At 51.8% G+C, this 21,624-nt stretch overlaps 1 protein-coding gene across 9 annotated transcripts; it reads right to left on the bottom strand.

The window, feature by feature from the left end:
- Window positions 1–287: 287 nt before the first annotated feature.
- On the bottom strand, window positions 288–20,774 carry TMEM19 (transmembrane protein 19). 9 transcript variants are annotated; one of them, XR_003764317.2, is made up of 9 exons: window positions 20,089–20,146; window positions 19,349–19,504; window positions 18,842–18,955; window positions 15,086–15,223; window positions 13,218–13,472; window positions 8,831–9,040; window positions 7,783–7,978; window positions 6,768–6,859; window positions 4,870–4,946 (listed from the first exon to the last, which is right to left on the bottom strand). XR_003764317.2 is itself a non-coding variant. In XM_029078869.2 (8 exons), the coding sequence occupies exons 2-7, from the start codon at window positions 19,479–19,481 to the stop codon at window positions 7,815–7,817; spliced, it is 1,014 nt and encodes a 337-aa protein (XP_028934702.1). In that variant the 5' UTR covers window positions 19,482–19,504; window positions 20,089–20,146; the 3' UTR covers window positions 288–1,262; window positions 7,783–7,814. The 9 variants fall into 9 exon arrangements, 7 of the variants coding, with proteins under 7 accessions (XP_028934702.1, XP_028934703.1, XP_028934700.1 ...); XM_029078869.2 differs by lacking the exons at window positions 4,870–4,946; window positions 6,768–6,859 and adding an exon at window positions 288–1,262; XM_029078870.2 differs by lacking the exons at window positions 4,870–4,946; window positions 6,768–6,859 and adding an exon at window positions 288–841.
- Between the last annotated feature and the right edge of the window lie 850 nt (window positions 20,775–21,624).

Raw genomic sequence — 21,624 nt, 5'->3', positions numbered from 1 at the left:
CACTCTCTAAAGGGAGGAATGGGCCGGGGGGCACCAAAGGAGATAAAACTTAACCGGACACGACGGATGCGGCTTTGGGGAAGATCCAAATGTGTTTCACGGACTGATTTTTATATATGTAAAAGCACAAAAGTCACCAGGAGAGACTGAGCAATGTTTTAAAAGTCCCATCCCGCAGCCGGCCGAGCAGGAGGAGAGCCGGGTGGTGGCAAAGCGGGGAAAGTGGGTTGGGAAGAAGCGGTGACGGAGTCGGTAGGACCGGGAAATCGGAAATATCAAGGACGAACTTAGAATGGAAAGGATTTATTATCATAAGGGGTAATTTTACATAAGCCCTGGAGTCGGGTTCAGCAGGAGTGATGCACAGTAGAGGAGATGAAAGAAACCCCCTACAGTTTGAACAGGTTGAAACTCAGGGAGGCAGAGGGATGTGGTATGGATGACAAAATGCGGTAAACCAAAGGTCAGAGGCAACATGACTACTGGGGGAACTGCGGAGGGAGAGGAACAAAACGTTCTGTCAGCGAGATCTCTGGAGGACTCGGGCAGAGGAGTCAGTTTCAATTGCTATCTACCCCAGTGGTTAGTGCCGTGCTTGGGAGGGTAGAATACAACAGAATTAGCGGCCCCTTTCCCCACCCAGAACAAACTCACCCTTAAAAAACAAACAAAAGACACCCAGAGGGAAAGGGCATATGGATGTTTTAAAAACCTACCAATTCGGAAGTGATGAAACCGCATCCTGGGGATGAACTTTTTATGGAAGGGGTAGAAAAAAGAAGGGTTCAGAAGCAGCCCCTAGTATGGTTACATTCTGAAGATCGCTAAGGTAAATTGGAAACTGCAAAAAAAAAAATAATCAGGGAACACAGTTTAAGAATCTTTAACCTAGCTTTGGTTGTATGAACTCAATGTCAAATTAAAAAAAAACAACACACACACAAAACTTCTCCAGACCAGACCAATCGCAATTCTTTTATATTGGGAGGGGGGATGAGGGTCTTAAGGTGATCCGATACTTGGAGGGGTGCGGGGTGATGAAGCGATGATTAAAAAAAGAGATGGTGATAGAAGGAAACCTGAAGAGGACGATGAGGGAGAGGAAGGAAAGCAAGAGGAGACGGAGGGAGAGCGCTTTAAGGGTGCTTCGAGTTAGAAATAACTACTCGATTCCAGAAGACCTTCCGGTCCCTGATATTCCCGTGACTATCCGCTGGACAGGGATTCTTCTCTTCCTTACGCTGCCTACTCCCAACGTGAACCTTTGAGGAAAAATACACGTTAGAACGCGCATGGAGATTGTAGGTTAACCTGAGTGGCAGACGACATAGCCCCGGGTGGCTCAGTGAGTGAGAAACGGACCCGCAAGACCTGTCCTAAAATCTCTTTCTGGAGCAGCTTGGCGCCCCGCTGGAAACTTCCAATATTTAGCCCGAGGATACTCGGGCTGCAGGACCACTCGAGGCTCGCCGGGAGCCGGGCTGCTGAAAAATAAACCCCAGCCCCACGGCCCTTAGGTAAATATCCTCCTATCGGTCAACGGTATTTATCGGAGGCATGGGTGGGCAGAGCACGGGAGGGTACAACACAACAGAGTCGGTGAACACGTTCGCTATTTCCCCTCTCCGTAATCTATTTCAGTACCTGTCCCCACCTTTAAACTCCTTGTAGGTAGGGATCACGTCCACTCTATCGCACCGTTCTTTCTCAAGCGATTAGTACAACGCTCTGGATACGGCGAGTCTTAGATAAATGCCGCTGATGGATGGAAATGAACACGCTCCTCACCTCCGTCACTCCAATTCGGAGCTAGGAAATCTAAGATCTAAAGTGGAGAGAGCAAGGTTTAAATCCAGATCTGAAGTGGAGAGAGCAAGATTTAAATCCAGATCTAAAGTGGAGAGAGCAAGATTTAAATCCAGATCTAAAGTGGAGAGAGCAAGGTTTAAATCCAGATCTACAGTGGAGAGAGCAAGATTTAAATCCAGATCTACAGTGGAGAGAGCAAGATTTAAATCCAGATCTAAAGTGGAAAGAGCGCTGAGCTAAGCTTTGAGACTTCAGCACTGGATTTCCCCAAAGGCTAAGAGAAAGCTCTGTCAACCATAAACCTTTGCCCTTTCGGGAACAAGGTGTGGGGCACCTAAATTCGGATAAAAGTCATGGAAAGAACCTCAGTGCGGTGGAGTAAAACCCTGGACTCACCCTGAAAGAAAGTTCCTTGAGTACCCAGAGCCCGGAGGATTGATTTGGAACATGAAAATCTACCACGGTAGGTGAACGCTAAGACAAATCTGTACTTCGATTTTAAAAACCGGGCATCCGTTGGCCCATTAGACAGAAAATATTTCATTATCTTCAAATGGACTCTTTCAATTTGTGGGAGCTGGTTAAAGATTAAAGATAAAGGTCAAAGATCAATTTCATCACATCATAAATTCATTTTTCTGACCAAAGGATTTTCCTTTTTTAGAAACTCACATCCCTGATTTTGCATTAAATAATATCACTATCCGTATTAATAACTCCAACGTACTGAATGAGAACACGAAACCAAAGTATCTATACGAATATTCAAAAAGAGTATACGATAAAGAAACACCTCTCTGCTCTAATTTTTTTTCTCCAACTTATCCACCTGCACGGTATTTAGTCTTCCTACTCTAACCTCTGGCTAAGATTCCTTCGGATCTTGATCTCTCCGTGTTCCTAATTTCATCCCTTTCCCGTGTCAGCAAATCTTCTCACTTTGGTCTGATTTACAATCCAGTTTAATGATATTCTCCCCTACCATTCCTTCTTAACCTGAATTTTAGTTAGGGCAGTAGTCCACGGATCTCTGTTTGACCCATTTAATACTTCCCACGCCAGAAAACACAGAAGCAGCGAGCGAAGAGAGGTCGGGCCTGGGAGTCGAAAGGACCCGAGTACTAATCCCAGCTCCGCCACTCGTCCGCTGTGTGACCTTGGGCCAGTCACTTAGCTTCTCCGTGCCTCGGTTACCTCGTCTGTAAAACGGGACACGTACCGGGTCTGACCTGATTAGCTTGTACCTACCCTGGCACGTAGTAAGCGCTTAACGAGTACCACCCAAAACCCCACGAACGCACACGTGCTCTTACACGACTTCACGCAATAGTGCCAACTACTTCAGCCCTTACGTCGTCCCCGTGCTTGGTACGCTGCCTGGCACAAAGGAAGCGCTTAACAAATACCGTAATAATGCCAAGATTTTAATTTTAAGAATCTGCAACTTTGAATCCTACATACACCCGACCCATTTTGGCGCCTCTGTGCCTTTCGGTTCTAAAAACTAACTCTCAGAGATGAGAGTCTGCAAGCCTCCTTTACCCCATTAACCTGCTTAGAAAACGATCCACCCAGGGCTGATTTATAACCACTTCAGAGATGGCCTGAGCAATTCAAAAATCTAACGAGGAAATCGTAATGGTGATGGGGAATCCCATAGGGCCCTTTAAATCACGTTCACGGTGGTTTAGAAGGAAAAAAAAACCACGAGACGGGGGCCTACGAAAGTAACGCTAAACACAAATCCGTCCACTGGAAAGCACTTAAGTCTGGGATCCGATGCAAAGGACCGGCGAGACCTAGCGGTTACAGCACGGGCAGGGGTGTAAGGAGGACCTGGGTTCCAGTCCCGGCTCCGCCACTCGTCCGCTGCCTGACCTCGGGCGAGTCACTTCACTTCTCTGTGCCTCAGTTCCCTCATCTGCAAAATGGGGATTGAGACTGTGAGCCCCGTGTGGGACAAGACTGGCCAGCCTGATTAGCTTGCACCCACCCCAGTGCTTAGAACAGTGCCTGGCACGTAATAAGCACTTAACTACCCTTCAAAAAATAAAAAATTCACAAAAAGTATACCCAAAATTAAACATTCACATTTTTTTAGAGACACCCCTTATCAAGCGGTCCTAATTCAGTGCAACATTCATCATCATCCAGAAAAACTAGGGTAAAGAGACAAGAGAAGCGGCTTGGCCTAGTGGCTAGAGCCCGGGCCGGAGACAGAAGGATCCGGGTTCTAATCCCGGCTCCGCCACTTTGTCTGATGTGTGATCCTGGACAAGTCACTTCACTTCTCTGTGCCTCAGTTACCTCATCTGTCAAATGGGGATGAAAACCGTGAGCCTCACCAGGGATTTGGACCATGTCCATCCGACTTGATTAGCCTTCTTCTACCCCAGAGCTTCCTACGATGGCTGGCACAGAGTAAGAGCTTACATACCATAAAGGCATATAAAAACGTTTTTACTGCTCAACATGAGAAGTTTAAACTGGATTCCTAAACCAAATTTAAAAACAGCTTCACGAGAGGAGGTTAAAAACATTCACTAAATTAATTACATACTGCCTGCAAATGGGCATTATGAACATAAATTCTTATCTCCATCACAAAAGAAAGATTTTTCAATCTCCCCGAATCGCACTCGTTCCCCTCAAATCTCGGCTTAGAGGCTTTTCCAACTCTTTGAAATCTGAGACTACCTAGTGCATTTATTTGCAATTTTTCATCAGACAAAACCTGGAGAGTGATCGATCCAAAGCCGAGGCTTTGGACCCTCGCGGCTTTCCGCCAGGTAAGCAGGACAGAAAAAAGGAAAGTTCCAATTCTGACAGTAATTTTCTTCCACCCTCTTTCGCCCGAATCAGGTAACATTCACTGGCATGTGGGTGGGCAGCACGGGTGGGATCCAGGTTGTTCAATTTCTTCATCCATTCTCTCGCTCCCCAAGGTCGCGGAAACCGAGAGATGCCGCGGGGCGGGGGAATCCGTTCCGCTTCCCAGAGGATGTGGTAAAGGAGCCGCTCTTCTCCTCTAAGGGTCCGTCGTCATCCGGCTGAAAAGCGGTCCCGACAAGTCCCCGGGGGGATGTTCTTATTCGGCGCCTCCAAGTCCCGGCTAGCTCACCGGAGCTACGGTCGTCCTGGGGTTCAACGACAGAGAAAACCCGTGAAAAAGGCAGCGGGAAAACGGCGGCCCCGTGGGACGCCGGGAAGCGGCTGCAAAATCGTGAGAGCGACCGCCCCGGGGAGAGGGGGCACCTGTCGCTCGGCGAACGGGCCGACAGGGCGCCGACTCCCCAGCCCTGGATCGGGCTGCCGGAGCAGACGGTTCGGCGACGGATGCCGGGGGCGGGCATCCATCCGGAGAAGACGTCCCCTTCTCCGGGGGCACCACAGAGACTGTCCTCCCAAATTGGCCGAGAGCCCTACGTGGCTCACTGATGTCCCTAGGCCAAAAGGGCTAAGCAAAAGCGCTTCGCTCTCCTCCTTAGTGCACACGGCCCTGTCGGGTCAAAGAGAGGCAAGAGAAAAGGATCCGGAGAGCCCTACGTATCGGCTTCCCAAGCTGACGAGCTCAGAATCACGGGAGATTTCAAGGCAAGAGAGGGTGGTCACGTTGAATTTCCTCCGGAGTACGATGGATACGGGAAATAATAATGACGGTTTTGTTATGCGCCGGGCACCGTTCTAAGCGCTGGATGCACCGGGAGCTACACCAGCGGTGTCCACTGACCGCGTAAAATCATCCGACACCATCAAAAGGCCGTGGCCCTGAAAAGGGCCGCGTCGATTTGGCAGCCTCGAGAAATTCACCGACGAGGAAATGGTTTATTGAGGAGGAGTGCCAGGTTTAGTCCTTTCCCCCATAACCAATGGACTGAGAAGCCTAGCCTAGGCTGGAGATGCGGCCCGGCCTAGTGGAAAAAGGCCAGACCTGGGGGCCGGAGGGCCTGGGTTCTAATCCCGACTCCGCCACTTGCCTGCTGTGTGACCCTGAGCAAGTGGCTTAACTGCCCTGGGCCTCAGTGCCCTCATCTGTAAAGGACGGATGAAGACCGTGAACCCCGTGTGGGACTTGGACTGTGCCCGACCTGATGATCTCTCTTAACGTGTGAGCCCCTGGCGGGGCGGGGATGTGTCTAATTCTCCCCTGCGCATTCTCTCCCAGAGCTCGGGACGGTGGTGTGCACAGAGTAAGCCCTTAATAAGCACCACTACTAGTAGGCCGCCGTGCCGGGAGAGGCCACGGGCCGCGAGCAGGAGTCAGACCAGCTCAACGGACCCCAGGCACCTTCAAAAATCTTCGAGACGGTCCCGCGGGAACTGCCCGAGGAAGCTGGCTGCGCTGCGGAGGTAAGAGACCGGGGAGCCCGACGAACCATCTTGAATTGCTTTGCGGTTATAGCACAAAGCTCCGGTCTGGCGGGCAGTCTGAAGCAAAGCTCACTGACGCACCAGTCCACACCCAGGAACGCTACACAGGTCAAAGGTTTCCGCTGACAACCCGGGAAGAGAAAACGGTTTCTTCACGCTCAGGTCGCCACCTCCTCTCCAACTTCCTCATCCTTCCCAACTCTCTCTCAAAGAGATCTATCCCGCTGAATCCATCCCCTCTCGCTTGCTCCCACCCTTCTTCCCTTCCCGCCTGCCATCTTCAACCACGCACCCCGATGGCTCCCCTCCGTCTACCTTTACGTGCGTTCAATTCGCCTCCCTACGGGTGTCCCCGCAAGGCTTTATTCTGAGTCTCTTTTCACTTTCTACTTAGGATGTTCATCTGTTCCCCCCATCTCAGCACCTTTCTCTATGCGGACGGTTCCTCAACCCCTCTCCCCGTCCGCCATCTCCTATTTCCTCTCCCCGCGGCACATCTCCAGAGGGATGTCCCACCGGCACCTTACGACACCCCGAACACCCTTCCGTCCAAATCCTCTCTCCGCTACTTAATTTTACAGTCGTACCTGACACTTTCTCAGGGCTTGCAACCTCGGCGGAGTCCTCGAATCCCCGCTCTCCTCCCTCTGCTACTCTTCCAGGTACTTAGTACAGTGCGCTGCACGGAAGAAAGCGCTTAATAAATATCACTGACTGACTGCGTCAGCCTTCTCGGCCACATGTGCGGCCACGGATAGGAGCACCGCCTTGGGAAATGAAGGACAGTCATATTCATTCGTTCAACTCTATTTACTGAGCGCTTACTGTGTGCACAGCACTGTACTAGCTGCTTGGGAAATGCAATTCAGCAATAGAGAGAGACGATCCCTGCCCACACCGGGCGGACGGTTTTGAAAGGGGGAGGCAGACGTAAAAAGCCATCGATATAAATGGAATCACGGCTATATACACATCAGAACGAGTAGAGAGGCATCGGTATAAATAGAATTATCGATATATATACGTATACTTAAGTGCTGTGGGGCGGGGAGGGGGGAGAGCAAAAGGGCGCGAGTCGAGGTGACGTGGAAGGGTGGGGGAGCTGAGGAAAAGTGGGGCTCAGTCTGGGGAGGCTTCTTGGAGGAGGTGAGCCTTCAGTAGGGCTTTGAAGGGGGGAAGAGGGATTGTTTAGCGGATTGGAGGAGAGAGGGCGTTCCAGGTCAGAGGTGGGAGGCGGGCCGGGGTCGACGGCGGGACAGGCGAGGTGGAGGCCCAAGGGAGAAGGTGAGCACCAGAGGAGCGGAGTGCGCGGGCTGGGATGGAGAAGGAGAGAAGGGAGGTGAGGTAAGAAGGGGCAAGGTGACGGAGAGTTCTGAAGTCAACAGTGAGGCGTTTTTGTCCGACGTGCGCTCTTCGGCTCTAAAGATCTCAACTGTCGCATGAGGTTCCAAGCCAGGAGAGGTTAAAATGAGGATTCCCCCTCCCAGTGCTTAACAAATCCCCCCACCTCCACCCACCCACGCATCAAAAAATAAAATAAATACCCATTAAAACGTCTGTGAGGAGAAAGCTCCCGTCCACGACCTATTTCTGTGAACTCACCATGGTTTCGGATTAGAAAGATTAAACGCGGCTCACTCTCGGGGCCAGAACGCCCAGGCTACACTAGGAAGCAACAGAGCGATGAGTACGGAAGAAAAGAGATTCACTGCATTGTTATCGAGGATCGGTTTCCCAGAGATGTGTCTCACAGCATTTCTAGGATGGTTGACGACGAGGCCGGTTTTTTCATCCAGACCTGGGGTGGGAAGTAAAGGAAGAGTCAGTTCTCAAGCTTTGCGGCACGAAGCGGTCTCCCAGAGACAGCTAGGGCGGGCATTCTGCCAAAGACCGACTCCTCTCACACCCACTGAAACTGTCTAATGCTTAATAAAAACTATTACTGCTGTTCAAGGGCTGGGATGGATACGAGAGAAGCAGGTCGGACCACTCGTTACTCATTTCCTCGATGCTCGTGATACGGACGGCGGGGGGGGGATATCGCCGATAGGCTTACGAATGCCGAGGATGCGGAACGCTCTCTGAGGTTGCCCTGCTCCTCATTTCGCACGAAAGAGCTACGGCTCCCGGAAATGCTAGCACGGAGTCTCCGACTGACATTCTCCTATGAGGAAAGAAGCGAGGAGGGCAGGAGGGGGGAGAGGAAGAAGAAAATCCCCGCGGAGAAACCCGAACGTCAATCGTCTGGGGAAAATAAACGGGCGAAAGGCATGCTTTCCATCATCTACTGGAAATCAAGCCTTTCGGTCCGGGATGTCCAGGGAAAGTTTACTTAGCGGTAACACGGCTCTTTTCACCCTCAACTCTCTCATCTCTTCTCCTAAGATCGCTCTTAATGTGGCAGAAACACATAAGCAAATTCTAGAAGAATCTTTGCACGTCCTGAGCGGTTCCCGATGACCGTAATTTTTCATCATTCTAGGGCTGAAAACTCCTTGCAGGCAAGACTCCTGTCACACACGTGCCTAGGCCCTTTCCGTCCACTGAGGAGGTGCTCCGATACAATCACCAACGGCACCCTCCCCGCCGACTTCCGCAACCTCCCGGGGCGCAACGTCGCCACTGAAACGAAAAGACACCACCTACGTACCGGTGAACTGCATTGTCGCTCCCAAGTAGGAGTCGAGGACCGACCCTAGTAATCCCGCCAGAGCGCCGAATGCCACGAGTGGCCACTGGGGAGCTGAAATGTCCAAATCGTTCACGAAAACCAGCTGGGCGAGAAAATAGGCCACGCCCACGAACGTGCCACCGAGGAGGCTCGAGATGACGCCCACTAAGGTGATCCCGCCGTGGGTCCCTGGAGAATAAAAGGGGTTCTTCGAGAAAGGCGCGTTCTTAAAGGACGATCACCCTGCCACCGTGAACCGGGACGTACGGATAATTAAAAATATAACTTCGACACCCGGGGGTTGCTTAGTCCCGGGCCCCGCCCAAGGGGAGCTTTCAGTCTAGAGGGGGAGAGGGACATAAAATTACGTATCCGTAATCTGCTATAACGTCCGTCTCCTCCCGCAGACTGGAAGCTCCTAGAAGACGACGATGGTTGTCTTACCTGTGAAGCACTTACTACGGGTCAAGCCCTAGACCGAACTCTGGGGTGGATACAAGATCATCGGATAATTACGCGCGCAGCCCAAGTAGGAGAGGGAACAGGCACTGAATCCCCATTTTGCAGATGAGGGAAATGAGAGACAGAGAGAAGTTAAATGACTTGTCCAGGGTGACCCAGAAGGCAAGTGGCAGAGCCGAGATTAGAACCCAGGTCCTCTGACTCCCAGGCCCGTGCTCCTCCCACTAGGCCACGCTGCTCCTCGTGAACGGGGAATGAGTCGACCAACTCCGTTAAACTGAACTCTCCCAAGAGCTCAGCAGAGTTCTCGGCACACAGTAAGCGCTCGATAAATACGTTTGACTAAAAATGAATACCGGGCCATGGAAAACAGCGGTGTAAAAGGATGTGTACATACATGAGAAGCAGCCTGGCCTCGCGGATAGAGCACAGGCCTGGGAGTCAGAGGACTTGGGTTCGAATCCCTACTCTGCCACCTGTCTGCCGTGTGACCTTGGACAAGTCAATTACCTTCTCTGTGCCTCATTTACCTCATCTGTAAAATGGGGATTAAGCCTGTGAGCCCGGGCGGGACAGGGACTGTGTCCGATCTGATCAGAGAAGCAGCGTGGCTTAGGGGGAAGAGCACGGTCTTGGGAGTCGGAGGACCCGGGTTCTAACACTCTGCTGTGTGACCTCGAGCAGGTCGCTTCACTTGCCCGTGACTCATTTCTCTCATCTGTAAAATGGGGATTAGGACGATCAGCTTGTATCTACACCAGCAGTCGGTTAAGTCCCTGCCACACGGTAAGTGCTTAACAGATAGCAATAAAAAAAAAACCTACCTCCCCTTTCATATACAACACATCACTACCCTCCCCATCCTCAAAGGCTTTCTGTCTTGTCTTCTGCTGTGAGGTCGTCTCCGACCCACAGCGACACGATGGACGCATCCCTCCCGGAACGCCCCGGTCCACCCGGGGTCGTTCCGGCAGCGTATCCGTGGAGTTTTTTTTTGGTAAAAATGCAGAAATGGTTTACCAGTCCTTCCTTCCACTAGGTAAGCCCCAATCTCCGCCCTCGACTCTCTCCCGTGCCGCCGCTGCCCAGCACGGGGGAGTTTTGACTGTAGCCGATGGCCTTCCACTCGCCGGCCGCTGGCCGAGCTAGGAATGGACTGGACTCTGCTCGACTCTCCCTCCCGGAGCGGAGGTAGAGTAGTGGAATCTCTCCAGGTGTGACCCTGAGAGGGGCTTAAAAGCCTCACTAAAATCTTCTCTCCTCCACTCGGCTTTCCCTAAGTCCTCATTTCCCCTTCTCTCTCTTCCTTCTGCTTTGCCTTCGATCTGTACTCGAAGAAATCGATTTTCACCGTCCACCAGGCCCTACAGCACTGATGTACAGATGTGTACTTTATTTTAAAGTCTGTCTTTTCCTCTAGACTGTCAGCTCCTGGTGGGCAGGGAACTGCTATAACTGTCTAGTGTCGTACTCTCCCAGCTGCTTAGTTCAGGGCTCTGCACCCAGGAAGTACTCAATAAATAATAACGTTGGTATTTGTTAAGCGCTTACTACGTGCAGAGCACTGTTCTAAGCGCTGGGGTAGACACAGGGGAATCAGGTTGTCCCACGTGGGGCTCACACTCTGAATCCCCATTTTACAGATGAGGTAACTGAGGCACAGAGAAGTTAAGTGACTTGCCCACAGTCACACAGCTGACGAGTGGCAGAGCTGGGATACCACTGACTGACTGGTTGATATAAGTATATTCTGGTCCTTCCTTCTAGGGGGTCTCTTCAAAGAGAGGCCTCTCCTACCTGGATTCCACCGTTAATGGAGAAGACCAGCAATTGTTGGAAAACCATAGCAAATGTGAGTATTGGCAGAGGACTATATACGGCATATGGAGGGAAATCAGACGGGAAGAGAGCCAAAACATAACTCCTTTGCTCGGAGGCCAAATTTAAGCAATAGCGTTGGCCGAGGGTGTGAGATGTACAGCGAGCAGATTTCGGTCACGGAGAAATAACCAAAGCGGGCTGAGGTGGGAGAGAAGTCCGCGAAAGAGCCAACGGGTTTCCACGGGAACGGGTCCGGCAAAAATCGAGGTCATAAACTCATAATCGGAGAGACAACGTTCTCTGGCGACAACCTGACCGACGGAATTAGAAACGGCCTGGCCCGGCGGAATGAAGGACCTGGGATGAAGGACCGGGGTTTGAATCCCAGCTCTGCCACTTGTGTGGGTGACCTCGGGCAAGTCGTTTGGCTTCTCTGGGCTTTAGTTTCCTTACCTGTAAAGTGGGAATTAAGACTGGGAACCCTGTTTGGGACAAGGACTGTGTCCAGCCCGATTATCTTCCATCTACCCCGGGGCACAGCTACGGTGCCTAGCACGTAGTAAGCGCTTAACGGATATCATTAAAAAACCCCAGACAACGATCGGGAAACCCAGTTTTTGGGGAGCGGAAGAGTCCGGGGGATAAAGTCCCTCCCGCTCGGCTCCCACAAGTTGAGAAAAGAGAGTAAAAAGACTGGGGCCCAAATTGGTTGCGGCTAAAAGGGAGTCGGATGTCGGCCGGGGCTGAGCGCAATCAATGGTTTTTTTACCGCGTGCTACCTCGGTGCAGGGGACTGTACTAAACACTGGGGAGAGCGTGGTAGGCAGGTGATAGACGTGATCTCTGCCCTCAAGGAACTTCCATTCTACCAGGGGATTCAGCCAATAAAGGAAACTGCAAGAGAGGCATCCCACGGGGTATACAGACAAGTAAATGTTGTGTTGTTGAGTGCGGGGATTAAGTGCACGGGAGAGGCAGAAGGGAGGGTAAACAGAATCTATATGAGGGCCTGGAGAGCTAGTCTGGGTGCCCTGTTGGCATTTAAACACACCACAGACTCAACTAATTGCATTAACTGTCACTGGGAAACAGTAATCCTGAACTGACTCTCAAGGAACGATCTGCCAGGCCACTTTTAAGGTTTCTTTCATTTAAGGTTCGGAAAAACCCACAGGCTCTACGTGGGTAGAACGCAATATTTTATTCTCGAGGGAGCTACCGCGTAGAAGCCGAAGCCCTCTACGCCGTGAAGACCGTGATCTCCTCGTGGGCGGGGAACGTGTCTACCAACTCCGCTACGCTGTCCTCTCCCAAAAGCTCAGTACAGCGCTCCGCACAATGTAAGCGCTCAATAAAGGCCACTGATGGAGAGGAGTGATCATTAGAGAGTCCGGTTGAATGAGCAATGTTTGGTTTAATGTTTTATGGTTTAAACAGCAGAGGGAGAAAGCCAATGCCAAGAACGGGGAAGAACGACCGGCATTCTTCTTGCCGGAGGATAAAGTCAAGGGCACGAGAAATGTTGGCATGGCCTCCGGGAGCTGAAAGTGGGAACAAATGTCTGACGCCCACCTGACCGCCAATTCCGAGACCGAAGCAGCTGTAAGGTAACCTTAAGACAAACCCTAGGTGAAAAGTCCTTCCTTTTTCCTTAATAATTCTCAAATTCCCTAAACGGAAATCGTACGTGCTCGACTACCCCTTTAAATGGTTACGTATATAACTGTAATTTATTTATATGAATGTCTGTCTCCTCCTCTTGACCCTAAGCTCACTATAGGCAGGCAATATGTCTGTTTATTATTATATTGTACTCTCCCAAGCGCCCAGTACAATACTTTGCACACTATAATTCCTCAATAAATACGCTTGAATGAACAAATTCCCACAGAACACTGCATTTATCTCTAGATCGCGGCTTTCTTTGACCAAATACCACACGGCAGGAGTACTTTACCAAACTGTCTCCAAGCTCGACTGACGAAATTTTCCAACTTAGAGAAATGAGAAACGTTCTGGAAAGTCACAAACAGGGAGAGAGTGTATGTAAATCAAGAGATAAGAAACACGAATAAAAACTCACCGACTGGAACTTTCTCCCACGTTGTTATCAGCCTCGGCTGGCTTTTACTCAGGACGGGACCAACTTCAGAAGCCCAGGTATCTCCGGCGGAGCAAGCCAACGCTCCCAAAAGGGACAAGCACATCCACGATGCAGTATACTGTTTGGTAAAATCGACCGGAATTTCCCCGGGCCCATTTTCAATCATATACAGCAGGGCCAATTCGGTGGGCACCGCTCCGTTACAGAAAACCTGAATCCAATTCCTCTGTCCACCTGAGAAAAAAATCAGGAACAGTTTTCATCTTCAAAGCACGGGGAAGGGGGAAAAAACCCCCAAACTACAATTCGTGGTGACAAACGACAAAATTTTAAATAATTTGAAATAACTGTACAATACCCTGACAAGTACTGTCGCATATTTTGAAAGCAAATGTTTTTTTCCAACATAATAATGACGATGGTATTTGTTAAGCGCTATGTTGCAAAGCGCTGTATGAGATGAGATGGGATGGGATGAAGGTGTCTGAAACACACGCAAGCCCACCCCATATGCATTCTATTTTATGACATTTTCCACACCCAGTCTCTTGAACGTCACTTTACGTAGCCTTCAAAATATAAAATAAGCTCAATATTTATTCATTCAATTGAATTTAAGCGCTATCTGTGCGCAGAGCACCGTACTGCGCTTGGGAAAGTACAATCCGACAATAAACCGTGACATGCCGTCTGTGGGGGAGACAACAGACATCAATACTATTTATTGCTACTGTTTTTGTCTGTCTCGCCCGATTAGACCGTAAGCCCGTCAAAGGGCAGGGACTGTCTCTATCTGTTACCGATTTGTACATTCCAAGCGCTTAGTACAGTGCTCTGCACATAGTAAGCGCTCAATAAATACTATTGAATGAACGAATACAGATAAATAAAATGACAGATATATACCTAAGTGCTGTGGGACCGGGAAGGGAGAAGAGCAAGGGGGAGCAAGTCGGGGTGATCCAGAAGGGAGTGGGAGATGAGGAAAAATGGGGTTTGGTCAGGGAAGGCCTCTTGGAGGAGACGGGCCTTCAATAAGGCTTTGAAGGGGAGAGAGTCATCGTCTGGTGGATTTGAGGAGGGAGAGAGGCCAGGGGCAGGATGTAGGCCGGGGTCGTCGGCGAGACAGGTGAGTTCATGCACAGTGAGAAGGTTGGCACGAGAGGAGCGAAGTGTGCGGGCTGCGACGCAGAAGGAGAGAAGCGAGGTGAGGCAGGAGGGGGCAAGTTGATGGACCGCTTTAAGGCCAACGGTGAGGGGTTTTTGTTTGATACGGAGCTGGATGGGCAACCACTGGAGATTTTTGAGGATGGGGATGACACAGAAAGATGTAGAAAGATGATCCGGGCAGCAGAGTGAAGTAGGGACTGCAGTGGGGAGAGACGGGAGGGTGGGACCGTCGGCAAGGAGGCCGATGCAGAAATCTAGGTGGGATAGGATGGGGGACTGTATTAACGTGATAGCAGTTTGGATGGAGAGGGACGGAGTTTAGCGCCGCCGCGGAGGTGGGACCGACAGGATTTGGCGACGGATTGACTAGGCGCTTGAATGACAGAGAGGAGTCAAACGTAACGCCGAGGTCACAGGCTTGTGAGACGGGAAGGATAAATGCACGATTTAAAAATCTACGAAATGACAGATTCTCTTCTTATCCGTTTCAGTACACTAGGCGACTCTTGGTGTCTGTAGATGTGAGAGCAGACTTATAAATTTCACAGTGCCAGACGATCTAAACATCTGATAGGAGTTTAAAAACCAACACCCAAAAACAAGACAGCAGAAGACGCTCTGATGTCACAGTTCCTGAGACGAGAGTGGTTCTGCGGCAAGTTTACTCTAGTGCTCACCTTCTTTATACTCGGAATCTATCAATTTCTTTGTTTTGCCCTTCCATTTAGTGAGTTTTGAGGAAGAAAGGAAAAACATCAGCAAAGCGGTGAAAAAACTCAGATTAGCGATGGTTAGGATGAAACCAACAACAAGTCCTGGAAGAAATAAAATACAGATAAAAGTTAGCTGACAGAAATCATTACTTTTTAAGTGGCGATCTATATGTTCGAGACATTAATAATAATAATAATAATAATGTCGGTATTTGTTAAGCGCTTACTATGTGCAGAGCACTGTTCTAAGCGCTGGGGTAGATACAGGGTCATCAGGTTGTCCCACGTGAGGCTCACAGTCTTCATCCTCATTTTACAGATGAGGTAACTGAGGCTCAGAGAAGTTAAGTGACTTGCCCACAGTCACACATTACCACTGTACCTATTTCCAAAGTATCTACACCACTTTAAGCTGGGGCCTTGCCCATCATCAAGGGCATTTATTGAGCGCTCACTATGCGCAGACCTCCATATTGAGCGCTTGGGCTTTACGATTAAGTTTTTAAACCACGACGGCTGGGTGACTCTTTATAATATCTTGATGTTCTCTTGTCTGTCTCAACACAGTTGCCTTTCGAAGCACACCCACTGATCCCTGATGAAATTTATAAAACGAAAGAATTATTCTAAACTTTAGGTTGCCTCTTAATGGCGACGTCAATGAGCGCAGTCAGACGCTCACCAAGAACCCACTGCGTGTTGAAATTTGCGGTTTCCGGAAACGGATCAATTTTTCAACCTCGAGAGTTCCGCACTTAGTCCCGAGCGCTGCTCTCGAACGGAATCACCGCGCCAAAGAGTTACAATTTAGCCATCTGACTCACTGGGACCCTGACCGAGATTAGATTATTTCATGGAGGAGAAGACCAACGTAAAAGTTAAAGCCCAATTCTCCCAACTCCTGAAGTTCGCCCCTGAAGCAGTAAATTCGTTTCTTTGGGAAGAACGGCGATTCTTCAAGACCGTCGAAGGTGGCAGAGCAGCAGGGGTGTTTGAGATCTGTCACACCGCAACTCCAGTGGTCTGAAGAAGGTGCCTCCACTTCAACTGTATCAAGCATCAGTGGGAAGTTACATCTTGGGCACCGGGTGAATCGATCTCCGATTAGAGCTTCGAGCAGCAAAAATCGGTGATATTTCTTCAGCACGTTCGCAGAGCGCTAAGCGCTTGGGAGAGAGGCGGCGTGGCCCAGTGAGGATGGGCCTGCAAGTCAGAAGGACCTGGGTCCTCATCCCGGCTCTGCCGCTCGGCTGCCGTGGGACCTTAGGCATGTCACTTCTCTGCGCCTCGCTCGCGTCATCTAGAAAATGGGCGTTAAGACCTTGAGCCCCACGTGGGACAGGGACGGTGTCCGACTCGATTCGCTTTTACCCACCCCGGCGCTCAGTCCGGTGCCTGGCACGGAGTAAGCGCTTAACAGAGACCCCAACACAGAGTTGTTAGACACGATCCCCGAAATTAAATGCTTGAGCTCTTCCCACAGGATGAAAACACAGCGAGGAGATCGGCCCACAATCAGGTCCACTTTTTTTGACTTGGTTTCGAAATACACACCCTGCCCGAACAAGATCAACGTTATGCAACATAACAGTGTCGACGTCCTCACGAGATACCTTTCTGGCTTGACTTATTGGCTGAGTACATTTCCGAAGCGCTCTCACCCGGTAACGGATCATACACTCAAAAGGAGAACCATTTGGGGAAGAGCTTAGAGTAACTTGTGGATAAATCTAGATTCACATCTCTTTTACTGACGTTGTGCTTCTAGTTCCTCTTCCCTCGCTCCTTCTTCCCCAGTACCGCCTCCGGAGGGAAGGATTTTCACTTTCCTATCTGCGGTCAGTCCAGCTGCATTAAAATAAGTCATTTAAGGAGAGTTTACTGCTGCATTTCAAACGTTGCCCTCCGACGAGAGGTCTCTGAAGTGCTTGGATCTGCACGGCAGCGGTTTGGATGGAGAGAAGAGGGCAGATTTTCATTCGTTCAATCGTATTGATTGAGTGCTGTCTGCAGAGCACTGTACTAAGCGCTTGGGAGCGTACAATTCAGCCGGAGAGATGATCCCTGCCCATAACGGACTTACAGTCTAGAAGGGGGGAGACGGACATCAAAACAAGTAAGCAGGCATCAACAGCAACAGTATTAAGAGAATTATAGAGATTTACACATCGAAACAAGTAAACAGGCATTAGTGTAAATACATAGAATTATAGACATGCGCATATTTAGCAACGTTGTGAAGATGGAACTGACGGGAATTGGTGACAGACGTTATGTGGGTGGAACGAGAGACGAGCAGAGGATGACGGCATTGTATTCTCGAGCGTTTAGTACAGGGTTCTGCGCATAATACTATATGTATTTAGCATATACCGTGCTCAAGACTATTGAAAGAGACAGTTTTCTATTCACAACCACCTGGAACACTCCCGTACAGGTCAGTTTGCCAACCTACTTCTGAGCACTCGCTAGTCGAACGCTCAATTTTCCTTCTCCCTCTTAATGAGGAGCTAGAGTCAGTATTCACTGCTAAACTGAAACCCAAAAAGGGCGGGAGACACCCCGCTAGCTCCCAAGCACTTAATATATCGTTCTTCGGATGTTCTCGGCGGACTGATTTCTGGTTCATGACTTCAAGTGGCCAAGTATCACGAACTGCTGGATAGTACAGACAATCCGAAGCGATTCCACAGAGCAGGAAGGTGACGGCACGCCGTTAATTTTCGAGACCCGCCAACGTGATGGATGCGAATGGCTGTTTCTTGGGATCACGTCTGAAACGGCGCCTTTAGCACAGTTCTGGGAAGTCACGGATTGGACAGGAAAACGGGGACGAAGAAAATAGGTTGGGCAGGTTGAAGACAGACTGAATAAATCCCGCGTTTCTACGAAGACGGATTCCCAAATCTACAGCTCAATCGGAGGAAGGTATTAATGGAGCACTTACAGTGTGCAGGGCAGACAGAGGCTACATTATAATAAATCGGTAGACACGATCCCTGCCCACAGTGAGCTTACAGTCTAGGGGAACACCACGGACCCAAGAACAGCAAAGCCTATGGGTTTCGGAGAGAATCCGTGGCTATTCTGGAGTCAGGGAGCCCCAGCAGTCAAAAGTGACCACATTTCCGCTTTAATCCCCGTGCCCCTGCTTCTCCACAGGCAGCTACAAAAAATGATGGGTTTCTAGAGGCACGAGGAGCTTACCCGAGGCACGAAATGGACATAAGGAGGGCAATTCTAGAACTGTTTCACCAAAGATCTTTTGGTGGCTGTTACCGGAGGCAGAATACCGGGTTGGTCAACCACCGACTTGAACCGCACTGGCACTTTCTTCCGTTCTCCCCTTTCCTCCCTGGCGGCGGCAAAGCTATTTCCTTAGTCCGAAAGGGGGTTCCTAGAGAATAATCTATTCACAGCAGTCCAAGAGCCAAACGATTTGACTGCAAGTCTGGACCACGCACAGACGTCCCTTGACTTATTTCATAAGAGTTCGGAACGTTGCAACATCCACCGACTGTAAATGAGTTTATCATTTTCTAATTGCCAACATCACGCACTTTGTCAAAGCGATACGAGATCCTCAAGCGCCTAGTCTACGTTCGTCCTCCACGTCTGCACTGGCTTTAGGAGAGAGAGGAGTTCAAAAGGTAAACTGCAGAAATCAAATAGTTTGCCGCCCTTAAATACTCTAACAGTTTAATTCCAATAAATAAATACCTCCCAAAGCTCCACCGTGATCTAAGCTCTTCTTCTTAAAGCCATTTGAGACGATCAAAACCGGAACGACCACCGAAAATAACCAGCGCCAGGGAGAGACGGGACGTAAGTTACCTGAAACATGTAAACAGGGGGTTTTCCGGGGTTATGCACATAAAGGTCAAGATACAGATGTTGTCGGTATTAAAAACCGTCAACGGAAGCTTTGCCAACGAGGAAGCGTGAAAAACACATTTGCAGAAAACACTGTTTTACCATTCACCGTTTCCTTTCAGAGTTACCATCGTAACTATTACGGGGCGGGGAGACAGACACCGAGACGAGTAAACAGGCATCGATGTAAATAGAATCAGAGAAATGGAAATATATACACAGGCGCTCTCTCCCAAGCGCTTAGAACGCTGCTCGGCACACGGTCGGCGCTTAAGAAATACTGTCATTATTACCGGAGTGCTCTGCACACACGGTAAGAGGTCAAAAGAAACCACCGATCCGGGGCTCACTTACCATAATAGGTACTTGCGGTCATAGAGATGATCCAGAAGGATAAAGAAATGCAGATGATGACGCTCAAAACGACTATATTGGTCATCATTTTGAAATATTCTTTGCAGATGCTGTCGGGAAGGAGGACCGTCATGGGCCGGCGCGGCTCCCGACCCCCTGTGGGGGAAGAGAAGTGGAGGCGGGCGGTGAGGGCGGGAGGGCCATCGGTCACGGGCAGGGTCCGGCCCGCGGCTCCTCGAGGGGTTGAGGAAAAGGCGGGAAACGCTGGGGCCGCGGAGGCTGTCGGGAGGATGGACGAGGGGCCGGGGGCCGACCCGCCTCTGCCCACCGCGGGGGCTGTCGGAGAATGGACAAGGGGTCGGGGCCTACGGAGAATGGACGAGGAGACGGGGCCTACCTGCCCGGCCGCGAAGGCCGTCGGGAGGATGGACAAGGGGCCGGGGGCCGACCTGCCCGGCCGCGGAGGCCGTCGGGAGGATGGACGAGGGGCCGGGGGCCGATCTGCCCAGCCGCGGAGGCTGTCGGGAGGATGGACGAGGGGCCGGGGGCCGACCTGCCCGGCCGCGGAGGCTGTCGGGAGGATGGACAAGGGGCCGGGGGCCGACCTGCCCGGCCGCGGAGGCTGTCGGGAGGATGGACAAGGGTCCGGGGGCCGACCCGCCTCTGCCCGCCGCGGGGGCTGTCAGAGAATGGACAAGGGGTCGGGGCCTACGGAGAATGGACGAGGAGACGGGGCCTACCTGCCCGGCCGCGGAGGCCGTCGGGAAGATGGACGAGGGGCCGGGGGCCGACCTGCCCGGCCGCGGAGGCCGTCGGGAGGATGGACAAGGGGCCGGGGGCCGACCTGCCCGGCCGCGGAGGCCGTCGGGAGGATGGACAAGGGGCCGGGGGCCGACCTGCCCGGCCGCGGAGGCTGTCGGGAGGATGGACGAGGGGCCGGGGGCCGACCTGCCCGGCCGCGGAGGCCGTCGGGAGGATGGACGAGGGGCCGGGGGCCGACCTGCCCCTGCCCTCCTCGGGGGCTGTCGGAGAATGGACAAGGGGCCGGGGATCTACCTCAGCGGCCGCGGAGGCTGTCGGGAGGATGGACGAGGGGACGGGGGCCAACCTGCCCCTGCCCACGCTCGGCCGCGGAGGCTGTCGGGAGGATGGACGAGGGGACGGGGGCCTACCTGCCCGGCCGCGGAGGCTGTCGGGAGAATGGCCAAGGGGCCGGGGGCCGCCCCGCCCGCCGCCGCCGCACCTCACCGAGGCCACCTATTGATGGCGGGGGAGGACCGGGGGCCGCCGAACCGCCGGGGAGACGCCCTCCCGGGCTGAGGGGAGGAGAAGGCCAAGGCCGCGCCGAGGCGACGCTCTGCCGGTGGCAAGGGGGAAGGCGCCGCGCCTCACCGGAGAGCACTGCACTGCGCTGAGGCGACGCACTGCCGCGGGGGGGAGGAGCCACCGCGCCTCGCGCACCGGGCCGACGCCCTGCTATTGGACGGAGAGGGACTAGGGGGCGGGGCCGGTTTATGACCCCGCCCCCGTCCCGCGCATGCGCCACGCTTAACCCACTCCCTACCACGCGCATGCGCCGGCCCCAACCCATTTCCCCGCCCCGCGCATGCGTCGGGCCCAACCCACTCCCCTCCCCCCCCCCACCTAGGGCCGCGCCTTTTTCCCCCCAAAAGGCATTTATAATAATGTTATTTGTTATTAATAATAATAATAATGTTGGTATTTGTTAGGCCTTTACTATGTGCAGAGCACTGTTCTAAGGGGCATCAGGTTGTCCCACATGAGGCTCAGTCTTCAACCCCATTTTGCAGATGAGGTCACTGAGGCCCAGAGAAGTGAAGTGACCTGCCCTCGGCCCCACAGCTGCCAAGTGGCAGAGCCGGGATTCGAACCCGTGACCTCTGACTCCCAAGCCCGGGCTCTTTCCACTGAGCCACGCTGCTTCTCTATTTACTGAGCACTCTGCTAGGCGCTGGCGTCGACCAAAGCCGACGGGGCCGGGCGCGGGCCCTGTCCCGCCAGACGCAGCGTGGCCTGGTGGATGGAGGCAGCAGGGTTCTAATCCCCACTCCGCCACTCAGCCGCTGTGTGACCGCGGGCCGGTCGCTTCATAAATAAAAATCAAAATAAATGGTGGCATTTGTTAAGCGCTTACTATGTGCAAAGCACTGTTCTAAGCGCTGGGGGATATAGGGTGATCAGTTTGTCCCACGTGGGGCTCACAGTTTTAATCCCCATTTGACAGATGAGGTAACTGAGGCACAGAGAAGTTAAGT

This window comes from Ornithorhynchus anatinus, chromosome 14 (assembly GCF_004115215.2).
Source record: "Ornithorhynchus anatinus isolate Pmale09 chromosome 14, mOrnAna1.pri.v4, whole genome shotgun sequence".
Taxonomy (NCBI): domain Eukaryota; kingdom Metazoa; phylum Chordata; class Mammalia; order Monotremata; family Ornithorhynchidae; genus Ornithorhynchus; species Ornithorhynchus anatinus.
Note: the sequence above shows the minus strand (reverse complement) of the source record. Positions and strands in the feature narration are given on the sequence as shown.